We start from the raw sequence: 18,764 nt of genomic DNA on the forward strand, positions 1-18,764 counted from the left end.
CATCGTAGCTTTAGAAGAAACAAAACACAAACCGCGGTGATAAACATGGAACCAAAACGCATGTTAAACAAAGTTAATTTCCTTGACGTTTCGTATGTACAACATACATCTTCAGAAGTGACCGTTAACTAGATTACAATCGAAATTTAAACGCGAAGAGAAAGAAAAAGACTGGTATCTAATAATATGTAACAAGACTAATAGTTAATAACAAATAGATGAGTGAAAAAAAAAATTACCATAATAATAATAACAATACAAAATGCTAGTAAAGAAAAAGTTTTTCACTGCCAACGTTTTCATTCAAGCCTGGCTTTAAATCACGAATTAACAATGTTTCCTTAATTTTACAATGTATATCTGACCTACCAGTTGCTAAGATATCAAAATTGTCCCATTTAATATTATGACCCGTGGAAGTAACGTGATCCGCAATGGCTGAGGTGTGACCGCTTTTAGCAAGGGCCTTAAAATGTTCAGTTTTTCTATCGTGTAGTCGACGCTTTGTTTTTCCTATATAAAAATCGTCACAGTCCCAGCAGCTTGCCTTGTAAACCACCTTAGACATCTGAGAACGGCTGAACCTGTCCTTGTACGGGAAAAAAGATTTGATTCGGCGGGTGTTTCGGAAAATTATTTTAACGTTAAAACAACCATAAAACTTATAGATACAAGATTTAAGTTGCTGGGTAATTACTTTACTTTGGAACCCTAAAAATGGTAAAACAATGAAGATTTCTCTCTTGGGAACTGTAGTGATAGGGTCTTTAGGTTTGTTTTGATGTCTATTCACTACATCGTTCATGTTGTACGTGATGATACAACGGGGATAACCATTGCGTGACAATAGCTTCCTGAGATCATCCAAGGCAGACTGTAATGATGAAGACGATGAACAGATGCGAAGACAACGATAAGTAAGGGTGCGGATGAGGTTTATCTTGTACTTGCGAGGTGTGAAGGAGTCCCATTTCGTGTAAAGGCCAGTGAAAGTTTTCTTACGGTAAATGGATGTTGAGAATGAATTGTTATGGCGTTTGACACGAACATCAAGGAATGGAAGTTCGTGATCCTGTTCAAATTCAATGGTAAATTTGATGTTGACATGTCGGTCGTTGAGATAAGAGAGAAATTTAACAGCAGCGTCCTTATTGTCAAATAAGGTGAAGGTGTCGTCAACGTATCTGAACCAAATGGTAGGACGAGCACTGTTATTCATCACCCACTTCTCCTCAAAATGACACATAAAAATATTGGCCAAGACAGGACCCAAAGGGGAGCCCATGGCAACACCATCAATTATTATGGTAATATTTTTTTTTTGTTTTCATTCATCTGTTTGTTATTAACTATTAGTCTTGTTACATATTATTAGATACCAGTCTTTTTCTTTCTCTTCGCGTTTAAATTTCGATTGTAATCTAGTTAACGGTCACTTCTGAAGATGTATGTTGTACATACGAAACGTCAAGGAAATTAACTTTGTTTAACATGCGTTTTGGTTCCATGTTTATCACCGCGGTTTGTGTTTTGTTTGTTGAGATCTCTTGAGTGCACCCCCCCCCCCCCACCCCGTGGGCGTTTTTAGGTACTCGGTGAAAATATTTTGATTGACAGGTCAGGTTTGATTTTCACCAAGCCCACGTGGATCTTCAGAACTGATAGAACGATAATTTCTGTCACCTCCATTTTAAAGCATCTTGTACACGGAACTAAGAGAGACGGTAGGTCAATTACGTGTTAAGAAATCCTCTTCGCTTAATTCTTATGTAAGCTAAAATTTTCCTTTGTATTACTCTGGAAACGCGCGATTGACTGAACAGTGTTCAAATGTACTCTGGTATTAACTCGGTCCTGAAAATTCCCTGTATTTTCTTACTGTTTTAGATCTATGGATAACTCTAGGATATCAGATTATGACTACAATCTTATGTGCACTGAAAACAGAGAGTTCCTCTACGAAAATGAGGGTATACCAGGAATTAATCCAGACTTTGTTTACCTAAAAAGTCAAACAGAAGTGTCAAAGATGGCGAATTCGAAATTTGGTGAAACAAGAATCGTTCCTAACCAGCAGACGCCTACGAAAAAGCGTAAGCGAAATTCCGTCAAAGATAAGCAAAGAACCGAGGCCGAACAGATTGCGTACAAGAAACTGAAAGAATTAATTCCGTCTTTACGAGGAAACAAGCGAATCACGAAGCTGCAGACCATACGAGAGGCATGCTTGTACATCGAAAATTTGCAGAAAACTCTTACGGGAATTCGCAAAGGGTAAGGAAGACTTGGACCAGATGGCAGGCTTACATTTATTATCACTTAGTATGCCTGAGTTGGTTGCCAGTGTTTGTAGAACAAATACGATTATCTGGAAAGAGCTTGCACTGCAGTTAGTCGCGTAATCTATTTAGCTTTTAGTCTTAATGTTTACCTCGACCAGCAATCGATGTACAACTACCGTATTGCGCTAAAGTGTATTCAACATTTTCAGTTGGAACAGCAGTAGTGTTGAACGAAGAAATACGATTTTAGAAGACTGATTTTCAGTAAATTTTTGAGTTTGATATCTAAGTCGCTGGTATATCAAAGAAAATCCGAAATACTGTATTAAGCTTAAATACTTTGCGCATGTTTTTCAAAACAGCCCTGACTGTTCTTTAATTATAAACCTTATGACGGTATTCATCTACGACCAGATCTTTCAAACATTTAATCTGGCTTGACATTCAGCATGCTTTTGAAAGCGAATTTTTCTGTCTCAAGGATATTAAAGGGACACCGCGGTAAAATTAACAAAATATTGCCAGCGGAAAAGTTTTTGTCCTTTCTTAAAACATAGCATTGGTCATGCGTGAAAGCACATCAGACCACCCCGATCTGGGAAATCAGATTTTGATCTATTTGTTCCTGAAAGAGTTTAAACAGTAGGCCAGAAATAGTGAATTCTTCATTTTAAAAGTAAAGTGTGCAGGATTTCAAATATTTTAAATACTGTTTGTTTGTGTGCGTCACGTGACTGTCATGCTGCTCTCAGATTTGAGTAACGCAATACATTCCTCAAAATATGATATAGGATCTCTCAAGTTGAAGATAGAATTACTCTTATTTTTAAGACGCTTTTTCTTGAATTATCGATGTATTTTGCTGTTCGTGTTTGTGATGATCAGAATTTAGGCCCTGTTTAGAGGGAGGTAGCACTGGCGTAACGCTGCCTGCCTTGTAAACGGGTTCTGCTAGGGACAACTCGCCGACCCGGGAAAACTTTATTTGGGTTACAAGAAACAAAATGTGATTAAAACAAAAATACCGGCAAAACAAAGAAATTATGACTTAACAAACATCGTGTCAATTCGTATTTTGTTTTAGTTTTGCTTTGGATAGGAAAAAATTCGAATAACGGCTTTTGGTGCTTTTGCGAAAAAAATTTTCGAAATAATGTTTGTCGCCGACTGTCGCCAAAATATTCCATTGCAGAATTGTTTATAGTTTTGCTGTCAAATTCATCCCTTACTAAAGAAAAACATCTCTTTGATTTCAACTCAGCTTAGAAATTGAAATGATTTCAGTGGAAGTGATAAACCACGTAATTCAAGTGAAAATAGGTTTTGGCACCAAATTTTTATCGATTGTGTGTATTATTTACTTGGTTAACCAAACTAAAGGGTGACCGGCTAGAGTTGTCCCGGGCAGTAGGGTAACCCTACCTGAAACACTTTGTAAACGCGGGCTATCTTTGACCCCTGGGCTATCTTTGACCCCCTTGTTAGGGTACCCCTAGTACTAGGGTACCTTACCTGCTTGTAAACGGGGCCTGACAAAAACTTCACATATGGTCCATTGTATTCAATACCTTACCAGGTCGTCATTTAAGCTAATTAGATGAGTTGAAACTAGTACCCCGATAAAAGTTTGGCAGTTCAGTTGCTTTTCCAGAAATGTATGGCCCATTTCCATTTAGAACTTGCCCACTAGCTAAGTAATAAAAATTTACGACAGATATTTAGGCCTTACAACTGCGTCTACGCAAGTAAAGTTGTGATATTATTAAATTTATACGTTGCTGGTTTTAAGAGTTTATTAAATTAAAATCAAAAACACATATTTCGTTGTCTGTAGTAACATGAGTACTCATTTCGCGGTGGAAACGGAATCAACTGAACCATTGACAAAAGCACAAACACAAGCTCAAGAAGACCACTGAAATAATTTCAATAGTTTCGTTTTGTTCTTTCCTTGTGCTTCAATAGGCTTACTTGCAGTCTATTCCGAAGTGAAAACCGGCTAAGTTTCGTCGATTTAACTTACTTCATAAAGCCTTTATAAGCCTTGATGGCCTCTAGCAATGTCCGAGCATGGAAAACACAACCAGAAAACATGTACCAGTGTCTTCGGGTTAAAGAAGCTCAGAAACAAATATCGTGCTCGATCATACTCACCGTCAAAAATGAAGATTGGGAGCCTGAAGAGCCACTTGATGTCATGACATGTGACAGAATGATGACGACCTTATGCGCTCACTGACATGGTGAGAAGAGACGATGTGGTGTGAAAAATTGAAAACGAAGCAGGAGGGAACTGCGGGATGCAGTACCTGAAGTAAGCCTGATTCTCAGACGTCCGACTTCGCTTTTGGTGCAATCATTCCTACACTTCTCATGTAAGGCTCCGCTGGCTACTAGCGACTCCGTCATTCGAAGGCTCAAGTGGTGTTGGGGCCAACAAAAATTTCCCGATAATGTCGTCGACGTAATTTCCGATCACATTAGGTGGTGATTGGGACGTTTGGGATCAGGACTGTGCCAAAACAATTACAGCTCTCAGCTGAACACAGCATATCTCCATTTTACACTTTTCCGCCATCTTGATTTCCAAGGAAAACCAATATACAATGCAGCCGTACATGACGTCAGCTCGTGACCTTGAAACCGCATAAAACTTTCCCACGATTTCCTCAAAAATATGACACCCCCGCAAAAATTTGCACTAGCCATCTGACGTAAGTGTGTTCCCGCAGTTTTAAAGATATGTTTCTCTTTATACGTTGCACGAAAATATGTTGTGAAACCGGCAAGCTGTGCACAATCATTTATACTGTCTCATAACATAATTTTTTAGAACGAACAATTTTCCTCTTTAATTTTATTTGGAATGTTTGAGATAACGAGAAACGAGGGTCGTCCACCTTATGCTAAAAAATCGTTTCTGGGGGGAGAATCTTTTCAAAGCGATACTCAGTCCGCAAGGCCACGGAAGTCCACGGAAGCTTTTTGAATTCAAAAAGCCAGAACAATTGATCCCAATCCGCGAAGAAACATATTATTATGCAATGCATCATTTCATTTTACCTCATTATCTTCAATCAGTTAATATTTAGTTTACCGTTTTTCCCGTATTACGCAAATTTACTACAAAAACACCCCTTCCAATGTAAAATTCTCTTCGTACCTGATGAAGGCTGGTTTGGCCGGCCGAAATATAGTCACACTTTTAAAAGAAATCATCCTACGTTATATCGGTATCTGTTTTTATATTGTCCTCATTATGCTTCAGTTTTGTTACTATCATGGCTACAGTAACTTAAATTGTGCCACAATATCCTCAGGACTAACAAAGAGAGCAAAAACCGTCTTACTGCTTTTGTGATGAGTGAACAAATTTGCCTACGACATTATAAAATTGAATTTTTTTGCGTCACAGTCATTCTAAATATGCCGATGTTATGTGGACAATCAAATATTTCCATTGCTTCGTGGATTCTCAGAAAAATTCTCACTAGTTTGGTGCCTCGTCCAGATGAACAAAGAGACACTATTTCCTCTATTTTTTTTATTTTTTTTAATTTTTTTTTTTAAACAGACTTCCTCAAAGTCTCTCGGTCCCGGAGCTTCACCTTCTCTTTATGGGTACTAGACTTATAGAGAAAAATTTAATTAAATTGAGGCTAGTAAGACGTCGGGAAACATTTGTTAGTTTTAAAATGAGTTAATTTATTGTTAAGGAGACAAGGGGATATTTATTGTTCATAAGCAAAGTTAAGAAATCTTCAATCGAGTTATTCGAGCAACCTGTATGTTGCATTGTCGTCTACTGACCTCCGATTGATCCAAAGACCAAATACCCACTCAATCTCCATTGCACTTATTTGGTGTATTCGGTCATATAGGGATCGGAAGAGGCTAACACATTTTGGCACTTGTCAGCTCAGCAATCGATTCGGCAATTCCTAACTTAAAATATTTCGCAGCTCAAGTGGCAGAAACATTACCAGCTGTTCTTATGGCATAGTGTCAAATATCCAACGCTGAGAATTAAGCAAAGTACATTTCTTTTAATTTTTTGATTGATTTTGGTCGGTTAATTTAAATTTTTTCTTATTTTGAAATGATACATACACTTCTAGTTCAAACTTAATTTAAACTCTTTGATATAGTATGTAATTATACCCTATTTTTAACTACTCAAGAATTCTTTTTTTTTTTTACGTTGTCTTCACCAAAAGTTTGAATAGATAATTGTGAAGGCCGTCTGCTGTCTATTTTGGCAGCTTTAGCAACAAAGATAGAGAAATACTAGTTTTATATTCTTTCATCTGAACAAACATTAACCCAATAAAATTGACCAAATGGACCTATTGTCTACTGTACAACAGACCAATCAGATCACTGTTTCACTGACATTATTATGAGATATCATGAATTATTCAACTGGCATGCGGGTAAATACCAGTAAGGGCTTGAAGGCGCTATGGAGATATGCTTTCCCATCAGTTATTATCATTTAACAGGAAAAACGAGAATATACATTCACGGAGCTACAAGACGTTCGTAGCTTGTTTAAACACTCCGGGCTTTTCCCACTCTTTAAAGGCGTAGTCAAGTCACAGAAGGAACCATTTTTTCCACTGATTGCGACGGATTTTTTTTCCTTTTTCTGAAAAAGACCGAGATTATTTTATTTCAACTGGCGCCGATCTCCGACCGAAGGCAACCGCGGCAAACACTTTACATGGGATGGGCCTAGTTCCGCAATGGCAACACGATTATCGTCTTTTAAATTCACCTGTTTCTCTGTGTTAACTCTACTGCTCTGAAAACGCGAGGATGAAGTCCTCGCCCTAACAGATGGCGCCAGCGACATATTGATCATGCAAGATCGCTCCGCAAGAAATATGCAAAATGACCCACGATCAAGAAAGGAGATATCAATCTATCACACACCAAGCTACGGCGACAAACAATGTCGATTTTTATTCAAGCCACAGAGCGGCGAACAATGGAGTTAACGGGACTGTTTATCCGCTCCACTCGGCTTACCGCGAAAATTCTGGCGCGTTGGCACCATATTATTACCAAACGGACAGTAGTCACGGTCCACGATTAGGTCTCATACGAGGGTACCACCGTCATATGTACGAACCGATACCCCAGCAGGGACCGTGTTGTGACTGCGCCCCCGATCGCTCAAAAGGAGCGCAATCATCTGAATGTTGTAACTGGGGAGTGGCTTGTGGTTGTGTACTGTTGATAATCGGGGTCATAGCAATTCTGATGGGGTTTATGGTGCCTCAAAAGCCTCAAAAAAGTCGCCACTCCCATGTGTCGCACGAGGAAAGAAAAGAACTGCATCAGATCAATCTTTTCATTGATATTTTTGTCATTTCAGGACTTTCAGTCCTCTCTATCGGAGGTTTGCTCATTTCTGTGGCCCTGTTACTGCCTCTACTCAGGCGAAGGACCGAGCACCGATGCGAAGAACCGATCAAATATTTCGGCAGCGAGGTTTACGTGAAATCCGAACAGCTACCGCTGGCAAAGTCCGGAGCGCCTTCAATAGATCTGGGTTTTCACAAGGATGTTGTTCCAGGCGATGTTGCACTGCGTAAAATTCAACCCGAAAGTGTCAAAAGCGAACCCGTTGATTTAACTGCGGAATAAAATTTTCCCTGACATAAGACTTGAAGGAGAAACAACAATCCATGTATATTTTTTTATTTTATCGATAAAGATTAATTTTGAGGTGGGAAACATAATATACCGCATGATTGGTTATCTTGTTATCAAGAGAGAGTGTACAGAAGGCAGACTGAAAATACAGATTACCATGGTAACATCTAAGTTGACGCACAAGAATTATAATTTTTATTCAAAACCTATCCACAGTTGTTCTACACGTTCTGACATAGGGCTAGTCAGTTATTTTGCGGTAAGACATAATTATTTCGTCCTCGAATATACTTCTAACAACTTATTCAGACGATTCACAGTTGGAGGTCAATTAATCTCGAGTAACAAATTCAAACAAATTTAAATCACTTTGACTAATAGATCGTTTTCACTGTCACGCAATAAAAAAATAAATCGAAAACCATTTTTTTGGAAAAAGCTATGAAACTATGATGTTATAGAAGATAACTAAATAAGACACTTCTCCAAGTTTTAGGCCTGTGTGTTTCCCCAAACTTCAGATATTCGTCGAAATGTTTCACAGATATTTACAGAGCCCAGTATGAAAACGCCATGTTGGTGTACCTCCGTGGTACACCAATATGGCGGCCGGAAAATAGTGTAAACATCTGGAACTTCCTTTGGCTATCTAGGCGACTGATTATCAGTACTGATCAAACAAGCATTTACATAAGCACTTTTCCTAATGCTCTAACTTCTAAAAAGGCTCAAAATCATGAGATAAATATGTATTTTTCGACGAACTTCGATCGTAGCCTTGGGTCACGCATCTCCATAACCCTGAAATTCAAAATGCTCTGGATTCCAAACGAAGCACGTTATTGAGCTGTGAAACTGTAAACGGATATAAATATACCGCCTCTTATGCCGGACGAGGATAAAAACTTTGGTGGCTCTTTAGTTTTGGATTTTAGAAAGTGACGACGTCACGTGAAAACGATCTATATGCTCCTATGCTCGAGTTTGGGCACGGAGGCGGGGGGGGGGGGGGGGGGATGGAGTTAGAGCAAATGTATGTCAGGCCGCTGAATTAAAAAATCATATCCCTCGATTTTCGTTTCTCTTTTCTTTATCTATCGCTTGGGCCTCGGGTGAACTGCTGAACTGAATTGTAACTGCTTTAAAATTCCAGCGCGATACACCCCGGCAAATAAATCTAATTTTTCCTTTGCCAGTGGTCTACCTATCATCGTAAAACTCCACTTAAAATAACATAACATGCTAAAACATGTTTCAATGCTGTTCTTCTAATTAATTAATTCCTTTTCCTTTTCCCTACTGTAGTTTCATTGTTTAAACTCGTGATAAATCAAAAAAAGGAACAAATGACAACAAACCCGAACATCGCCTATTGCCGAAAAGAATGCCTTTCGCGTGAACTTAAGCACGCCTGACTGTTCACTGCTAACCATGCATTAGTAGTGAAAATTGCACATAATAGACTACTGAACAATATACAGTAAAAACTACTTATAAGAGCCCGCTTTCCATAAAGCAGTTTTCAACCGAGTATCTTGAAACCAAAACTAAAGAATTCGCTCTGGCCAATCACAAAGCATACAGACAATCCAATGAACCAATCAAGCCACGAAGCAAACACATTCGCTGACGCGAAGCGCGGGAAAACGTTTGCGTGCGAGTAATAATTGGTTTTGGTTTTTCTTTTGATTGCATGACGATGTGGCACGAGTTTTTTTTAAGCCATTCGCTTAGCGTTGTAATGCAAACCAAAGCAAATGCAATTAATCTCGACATTCTCGTGAAAGCTGCTCTGTATGAATCTGGTAATAAACGCATCAGTCTGGTTATCTGACTCGTCACCAGTCGTCTTTATACACGTGGCACAAAGGTGAGCAAGGGGTGATGATCTCATCCTGCGCTCCCAACTCGCCCCGTTCCGCACGCGCTGTATGAGATTTCAAAAAGACGACTGGGGACGAGTCAGTCTGGCCACAGAAAACGTATCTCCTCCGACTAAAAACAACAGCAGCAGCTGTAGCGTAGATTGAGATAAGATTAAAACCTGATCTTTATGTAAACTGTACGTATAATTTAAAATGTTCCAATTTGGCAAACGTTATTTGAACTTGATAACCGTGCATTTGTTTTGGTGGTCGAGAGTAAAGAGTAAAGAGTAAAGTACTCATTATAAAACGTTAATTAAGGCTAAGGTTTATTCGTCACCACCCAAAAATCCCACAAAAAAATTAAATGAAAACGCAGAAACTAAACACCAGGATTTCACGGTGTATATCTGCTCTTGAAGTTTCATGCGATCACTGAATGCATTTTTAAGTGCCAGTTATTCAACTTCGCGATGAATTTCTTAACTCTCCTCACCAGGCTCTTCAGCTGCGCTTCTAAGCCAGCGGAAGAATTCAGCACTGGCGACTATGGCCACGCCCTTGCCTCGTTCCTCTTCAACACTGCTTTCCCAGGTGTTGAATGATTCCTCTGTGATGATCTCCTCGTCATACAAACTGTCAAAATACGTCTTGATGAAACCTGGATGAGTTAAAAAAAAAAAAAAATCGATTAAACGAAAAAAAGATACCAGCCTCCCAAGAAACAGAATACGTATACAACGTTTCGTTAGAAGTTTCGTGCACCAAACACAGATCGCTAAAGCGGGGCTGGGTGGGTCGCCGAGCCGTGATATGGTACATCCGAAGGGCCTCAAAATGCCGTCTACTTTCTGGGCTCGTCACGCAATCCTCCTCCCCCAAAGATTGCGTGACGAGCCTATTGAGCGTCTGCGTAAGAGGCTTTCTACTTTCGAGAGTGCGGCTTATAAAATATCGCTGCACCAATGATAGAGAGAGGGAGCCATGGGTATAATTTGCCATTTCCAACATGCATCAAATAATATATAGATTTAGGCCAGCCTAAAAGCGTAGCTCCTGGGCCGGGTTGTTCAGAGCCAAATTAAGTTATAAAAACTCTTTTTCCTTGGCCATCGTAGCTTTAGAAGAAACAAAACACAAACCGCGGTGATAAACTACTTAACGGTCACTTCTGAAGATGTATGTTGTACATACGAAACGTCAAGGAAATTAACTTTGTTTAACATGCGTTTTGGTTCCATGTTTATCACCGCGGTTTGTGTTTTGTTTCTTCCAAATTAAGTTAACCCAGGAAAAAATGGAATTTTGATTTGAGTTTCGTAACTGTGTTGAGGTTTTGTGCATATTGCTTGGCCTTCTGTTTTGAGTTTTAATAATCACTATATACACAAAACAAAGCAGCAAAAAACATTTGCATAGAAGAAAAAGTTATAATTCGGTTAACTTTTAATCCTGGGTTAGCTTTAACCGGCTTCCGAACAATCCTGCCCTGTTTTCAACAAGTTAACCTGGGATGAGCCCGCGATCTATTCGAAAACCAGAACTTGGTCAGCGGTCAACTTTAAAAAAACACGCAACCTCGATGAGCTGTATACTTGAGCTCGCGATGTGGTCACGTGATACTGGTCAGCGGATACCTTGTTTTGACAGGTGTCAATTGATCATAACTTGGATGTCCAATATCAAAGAAGTACACGGTAAACCAAGGCTGCATATCTCTGTCAAACTATTATTTGGAGTATGGCCGCCATGTTGCGCGACTCCGTCGCCGTCGCCGTCGTGCGTACGCGCCCACGAGCAATACCGCTAGCCATGATAACCATGAGAAAATAAACTCGTGGGTTTCCTTTTCTTTCCTATATGAGTATGGGGATCCGCTAAAAAGAATCCAATAGTGTTCTGCGATTGCTGCTTAAAAGACGTGGCAAAAAATAGATTTCAAGAGTTGAGTTAGCTCTGCTTCAAGATCGATCTTGTAACAGCAAACACAAAGCCGGTACCATGTGAGACTTCTTTCAGAAGAAACTTTATTAATTGTTTGCCATCACCTGTATTTCAGCCGTCCCCTCTAGTCTCTCATTTCCCGAGAGAGAGGCCAACCAGAGGCGAGGAGACAACTTAAATTCAGAATTTTATCACTTTCGATATTTTGTTTCAAAATGAGAAATCAGATTGCTAGACCTTTCTAATGATTTGAAAGTAAAAGCTTCACAGAAAAGTTCAACTCACACACACCGAGTCACCTTACTGGACCTTGCCCCAAAATCCATGAAATATTTCGTTTCCAGACTCTCTAAGGTCCTGCTTCTCAGAACATCGTAGCGGAAGTTACTGGAGGTTAAACTAGAATTCGCGAATGTGGCCTGCATAAAGCTCGATACACTTAGTTTTTGCTCGCACGGAAATTTGTAGAGGAGTAATTCAGTGCGCAGCTTATTCTTGAGCTGTTATCTCGATTAAATCACGCAGCAAATTAAAATAGACTGTTAAACGGGACAAGATCGTAGATAAGCAACAAGTTTATACATTTGTACCTGGTGGGTAGTCCAGCTGGACAAAGAGTGCCTGTACCGCAAAAAGAGCTTGGAGCTCTAGATTGGTATCGTCGTCAATATACTTTCGGAGGAGATTTCTTCTGCTCTTCAAGCGACCAAGATTGCATTTACAATGGCCTCCGTCTTCTTTTGGAGATAACAAAGGAAAGCAAATAAGTAAGAGAATGTTTTCACTAAGCAGAACAGCCAAACCCGCAACCGTGGTAACTTACCTCTATCCATTGCGTCTTCACAGACAATCGTTACCAGAGCTCTAATGAACGGAATCTTTCTGGTATCCGCTGGATTAAGATTTTCCTAGCGAAAAGGAAATAAGTCAGCCACATTGACTTTTATCACCATAAAATGCACATATCTTTGCACGGCATTAGGGAAGAATTGATATGAGTTGATTGGCCTGCTTAGGATGGTGCTAGCTGATGACGATACTCCAACATAACCTGCTACTGATATACCTTTTACTAACCTCGTCTTCTCGGTCCATACTGTAAGTTACGGTCCGAGGTTTTTTCCCGATTTAAGGCCCAAGCGCGAAGCGCGCGCACCTTAAATCGAACGGGTAGCCATCATGATATCTTGCCATTAATCCAGAAGCTTATTTTGCCCGGCATTATATCGAGAAAATACAGTGATACAATATTTACAGCTCTACCTTAGAGACCCGGTGTTAATAAGAAATCAGACGGCGTTTTCATGTAATCGAGAAACAACAATGATACGACATTTCTCACTTATACTTTTTTGATGCAACACACTTACATTGATCCATTCGAATACTTCTTCGTCTGGAGCTTTCTTCTCCAATAGAAGAGTCCTAAGTTCTTCCTGAATTCCATCAAAGTTTCGACTGGACGAAGCAGTGATCTGTGATGCCGAATTGCCCTGCTCAAGGCAAAATTCAATATTGATATTCTACAAACAGATAAAGATATTAATGCAAAGAGCCAGATAGGAGCCCAACGGTGGACAGACATATTGACTACTAACTGTCCAATCACTGAGGAAGGCGCCTATTAAGGGCAAACATGTTTCATTTGACAGCAATTGCTTAATTGACCATTGCGTTGCCTTCTTTCGAAGGAGTTGAGATAAAAATATAATCGAACAAAGCCTTAAAATAAAGCAGAATTAAAACACCTCTATGCAGGTTACAAACAACAGATTTGTAACAAGTTTTTTTGCTCAAGTTTTTCAAAACGTTATTTATGAATCGCTGCGGGGAAAATGGTGACGAGAAGCAGGGGAGTGTCATATCAGTAAATAACATGCGCATATGCATTTGTGCGCTTAGCGAGCTGTTTGACAATAACAAATAACGTTAGAGCAAAGGTTGACCAAGTAGAAATTTGCTCCATTGCAAGGGGGTCGCGATCACAGTATGTTTCAACACGTTCGAACACCGTGTCAGCTCAAACCGTAAGTCACCCAGACTCTTTATAAGTACGGAGAGAAATAAAACCTACTTCACCTTTTTCGCCCCAAATTTGATCTGTTTGTTCCTAATCGTTTAAGGTGTCTCAGAGAAATTTGAACAAGTTTTTAGTGTACATTGTTGATAACATACTTTACAGTACTTGATCGCAAGGAGTCATCGACAAACAAACCTCGCGCAGCATGTTCTTTTTTTTCTCCAGTACCTTTCCGTTGTTACTAGCGCTAGATTTTGGATTAAAATAAGAAGCTTTGTAACGGCTTATTTAATCAAGTCTCATTTCTCATATAATATTGATTATCGGGATGACATACAGCCTCGCGTTTGATATGATAAACAAATTAACATATTACAGTTGCTTTTCTCTGTCCTCTGCCCACAGCTGTCCAGGAGTCATCACCCTGTGGAACATTGCGCCGACTGTCTTGACTGTAAACATTTCCTAAAGAACAATGAAATTGTTAGGCTTTCTCCAAGTCCGTTTTCTCTCTTTGATGCTCGGGTGGAAAACGGTTGAGACAAGTTTGATATCCGTCAGATTAATAGGATTAGTTATGGCGGCAACAGCCTCTAAATACATGGGAAATTTTTCGAAATTTCCGATTACTATACGGGCGGGATATTCCAACCACCGGCAAACCTGTGCAAAAGACAGATTCTCCCCGTGGTGAGAGGTGGTACTGGAAGAATTCATTTTGTGGAGATTGTTAGGGCTTTATCCAGAGGCCCCTAAATGGACACAAAGTAAACAGTCGAATTAAATTTTAACTAGACAGGAAATAGCTGCCAAAAATTAAATTTACATCTATGATCTATTTCTATATCTAACGCTGAAGTGGTTCTTGATTACTTGTCACTGACCTCTGCTGGATCGACCATCTGGACCACGCAAATTCCCTGAAAATAAGAACAAGAACATGACTGCATATAGGAATCACAATAACATCAATGTACCTCGGTCTCAGGCACAATTATTTTGCAACAACCAGACAAAGAAATAAACTTACGGGAGTCCACCGTTAACGCTGCTACGATATCCTTTCAAATTGCAATCCCTCGAAACGCGAGGAATTTCAAACTTTTCAAACTTAAGGGAAGATAGACAAACCGTCTTTTAAAGAATACCTTCCCACTAGGCAAACCATTGCATTGCACCAAGAGGAACACTGATTTAAAACTCTGGAAACTGTCACTTACTTGGAAATTCTCTCCCCGGGAACGACTGTGGATGATGAATCTTGTCTCTATTGCCCATCTCATCTATTGGTTGCTTTAGCCTTTTGCCCATCGAAAGTCCCTCATGATCAATTGGTTCAGTCGTCAGACGGTGTACTTCGGTTTGGAGTTTAGAGTTTGGATGACGATTTAGAATTTTCAGTAACTCGGAGCCATGTTTTTCTACAGCCGTCTGTCCGAGTCTGTAACACATTTGAATTCCTCCTTTCAGCGCCTCCTCCATTTGGTCTTTCTTTCCTTCTTTTTCATACAAAAGAGCTTGTTGAATCTTCACCATGATTTTCCACTTGTGATCCTTATCTAGTTCTATCTCGGCAACGCGCTCTGCCTTTTCGAGTAGATTTCTTGCTTCTTCAAAGTTACCTTTCTTCTTGTGGCAAATTCCGTAGTTTTTTAGAGTCAGAATACTCTCTTTATGACCATCCATCCCCAATTTTTCCATCATTTCTAGAGCCTTTTGGTAATACGATAGAGCTCTATCCAGTTCAGTCTTGTTTCCAGAGAAGAAAAGTAAGTCGGCAAAGTCTTTTAGGCACTGTGCAGTCATGAAATGTTCACCAAGACACTTGTTGAAAAGCTGCCATGCTTGCTTGATCTTTTGGTCAGCCTCAATCGTTTCCTTGCGACGTTTATCGTGTCGTCCAGCAAATAGCAATGTTGCTGCTCTTTCAGGATGTTCAGGGAGTTTTTCTTTGCAGATCTCCAGTGATTTCAGGTAAACTTTTTTAGGTTCATCTGGTACTTTGCTTTCTGAAAGAAATCGGGCATAGCTATGAAGATAAATGACTTCTGATAACGGTTTTGTCGCAAAATCAGTACCATTTTCTTCATAGAGCTTTCTGGCTTTCTCCATATAGGAAATGTACTTTGCTGTGTCGCCTACTTTTCTAACTTCATGCCCAAGAAGGCACAAAAGTTCCACTCTGTGCACTGGTTGAGTTTCCGAGTCAAACGTTTCCAACAACCTTTCTAGGATGGAAATGTAAAATCTCGGAAGAACACACATTTCTAAATACATGCACTTTTGGGGAAAATCATCGAGAAAAGTTTTACAGGATTCCACGATATCGCCATCCTTCTTTTCCCTTCCTTGAGCGTAGATTTGAAGAAAATACTCGAAATTGTGCCTGTCCGCGTTAAATGCCTCAACTGACTCTCTGCAAGTGTTCTTACTCCAGTACCTATTGGCATTTTCAGCCAGGCGAGACATAAAGTGAGCACACGCCAATTTGTCCCCCGCAGCAACAAGATGGGGATACTCAGCATCACCAAGCTTCTTTGCTAAAGCTTGAATAAGCGGATGCATCTGATACATTCGGGGGCTTGGTTGCTCGAGAAGTGATCTGTTTTTCAGGGAGCGAAGGATGGATCCAGGCAGAGTTCCAGGAATCGAGCATGCTTCCAAAACAGCCTCAGCAGCATCTGATTTAAATGAACCCGGCAACAGAGACAGAAGAACGAAGGCTTCTTTATGTTCAGCTTGAGTCAGAAGGTCAAATGAGGTCTTGATTGCATTTTCTACTGATGTTTCATCGTCTTTCAGAACAGTCAAAGGCTGCTCCTCCAGGTGCTTTATTAGCTTTTCTTCCGTGAAGTCGGAGAGCAGTGATCCAACAATGCAAAGCGCCAATGGAATCCCGCCACATAGCTCAACTAATCTTTCTGTCTTGCAAAGCTTATTTCGCATATGATGATCGTAGATTCGAGAGACAAGAATACGTTTCGCCTCATCGGCTAAAACCGGGTTTAGTCTTACTTCCCTCAACTGCAAATTGGGATCTTTAAATGTTTTTCTTGTAGTTATGACAAATGTCACCTTTTGCTTCGACAACATTCTTACCGCGCGTAAGATGTTTAGGAACAAACTTCGATCTTTCGACTCAAGGACACCATCTGCATTGTCGAGGACAAACGTAACTTGCGTTTGCATCTGTTTGCTCCAGTCTTTGAGCCACTGCTCCGGATTCTCTGGCGCCTTTGTGTGGATTGTACCGCATGAATGGATCATTTCTGTGGCTACTTCAGTGAAGGATCTCTGTGTCAGTAGACTGCAAAACAAGACAGTCCTCTCGTTTTCTGGTTTGGCTAACTCATGAGCCACTTCGTTAGCCACAGTTGTCTTTCCAAATCCCGGTCCTCCGGTTATCAGAACAACAGGCACTGTGCCAGTTTCTACAATTTCTTTGACTTCCTTTATTTCTTTCTCACGACCAAACATAAGTTTCTCTGGTACTTTGTCTGGAAGAAAGCTGCAAAGATAAGAAGTAGCGTCGTCTGACTCGTCATTTTGTTCCACTCTCCTCCACTGTTCGACTTGCTCCGCCACCGCTCGTCGAGTGTCGTGATCGATGGGATCGTCCTTCAGGTCCTGTATTTTCTTTCGGTAGACACTAGTTTCAAGTGACTCTAAAGACGTGGATATCTTGCTCCACTTGTCTTCGAATTCGCCATTAGGAATACCGGTGGAAACACTGTGACACAGCTCATTCCTGAAGCATTTGATTCGGACGATGTTTGCTTCACGACTGGTATCACCATCCGCAGGCATTTTGTGCCATCCAGTTGGGGGCGCCGTTAGATGACAGATTTCACGAAGCAATAAATGCAACAGCGTTATGTCGAACGTTTTCGAGTCTGGTGGATCACCTGAAGTAGGAAATAGCTTTGCCCACTGGTCATCGAATATTGCACGTCTGAATTTCAGACTTTGAAGCTTGCGAAAATTGTTGTTTAATACGTGCTGTAATGTCGCAAGTGGATGAACAGAATGTAAAACCTTTCTAAGAACATGTGTTCCTACATCAACCAGTAATCGTGCCAGTTTTGTGCCATTCGTCTTTTCCTCCGATACAGCATACACCGATGATCCAGCAGAAGAAGCTGCGGCAGCAGCTGCCATGTTTGTTACTCGAAATAATATACTGTCAAAGCACCTTTTCCGATAAATGTCGTTTTCAAAATGATTTCCAAGCTCTAAGTTCGAATTAAGCCTTACATGACTTACATGGCTGCAGCCTGGGCCACTAAGTCCATTTCGAAGTGTATCAGATGTGTTAGATCCGTTCGGTTCGTTTCTAGTAAAACGTGTTAAAATATCAAGAAACTACTTGATGATAAAGCACTTTCAGTTTCCGAGGAAGACGACAGTTGGTTTCAGCTCGTTTGTCAATCAATTAGCATATGCCTCTCTTATTTAAGACAGGGGTCAATGCTTCCACCAATAGAACACCACTGAGCTCTTGTGCATGGCCATGGTTACCGACTACAGACAATGATTGAAAACTGTAAACTGCTAGCGACATTTGTTTTCCGCCTGCTTCGATTTCGCTATAAATGCTTTCATTTTTACCCAAATGTCTGACTTCTTTGAACAAATATTTTGCCATAAGATTCCATCAATGCGTTGGTAGAACGGGCAAACCAGGTCGTCCAAAGCTGTTAGGAAATAACTTGATGGTAATGAACTTTCAGTTTCCGAGAAAGAAGGATTTTTTCAACTCGCGAGTCAAATTAGCATAAGCCTGTTATTTTAGACAGTGGTCAATGCTTCCACCAATAGACGACAACTAAGCTCTATCTCGTGCATGGCCATGGTTACTGACTACAGCCAATGACGCAAAACTGTATACTGTTAGTGACATTGCATCATTTCGCCATAATGCTTTCATTTCACGGTCGTAGCCAGATTAAAATTCTTCCCTAGGCAATATCAGGAAAAATACTCTTGTATATT

At 40.2% G+C, this 18,764-nt stretch overlaps 3 protein-coding genes across 3 annotated transcripts in view; 2 read left to right on the forward strand and 1 right to left on the reverse strand.

Annotated features, from left to right (window-relative positions):
- Positions 1–18,764, forward strand: part of LOC145462727 (uncharacterized) — a 179,673-nt gene that overhangs the window by 6,999 nt on the left and 153,910 nt on the right. The gene's annotated exons all lie outside the window — the stretch shown is intronic.
- Positions 2,693–8,950, forward strand: LOC145462757 (uncharacterized). The gene has a single exon (XM_081446349.1). It carries the CDS (start codon positions 7,176–7,178, stop codon positions 7,932–7,934), a length of 759 nt encoding a protein of 252 aa, XP_081302475.1. The 5' UTR covers positions 2,693–7,175; the 3' UTR covers positions 7,935–8,950.
- Positions 8,957–18,761, reverse strand: LOC145462729 (uncharacterized). The gene is made up of 7 exons (XM_081446323.1): positions 14,993–18,761; positions 14,657–14,692; positions 14,149–14,237; positions 13,123–13,245; positions 12,576–12,660; positions 12,343–12,489; positions 8,957–10,469 (listed from the first exon to the last, which is right to left on the reverse strand). The coding sequence occupies exons 1-7, from the start codon at positions 17,928–17,930 to the stop codon at positions 10,291–10,293; spliced, it is 3,597 nt and encodes a 1,198-aa protein (XP_081302449.1). The 5' UTR covers positions 17,931–18,761; the 3' UTR covers positions 8,957–10,290.

Source organism: Orbicella franksi, chromosome 12 (genome assembly GCF_964199315.1).
Source record: "Orbicella franksi chromosome 12, jaOrbFran1.1, whole genome shotgun sequence".
Classification (NCBI taxonomy): Eukaryota; Metazoa; Cnidaria; class Anthozoa; order Scleractinia; family Merulinidae; genus Orbicella; species Orbicella franksi.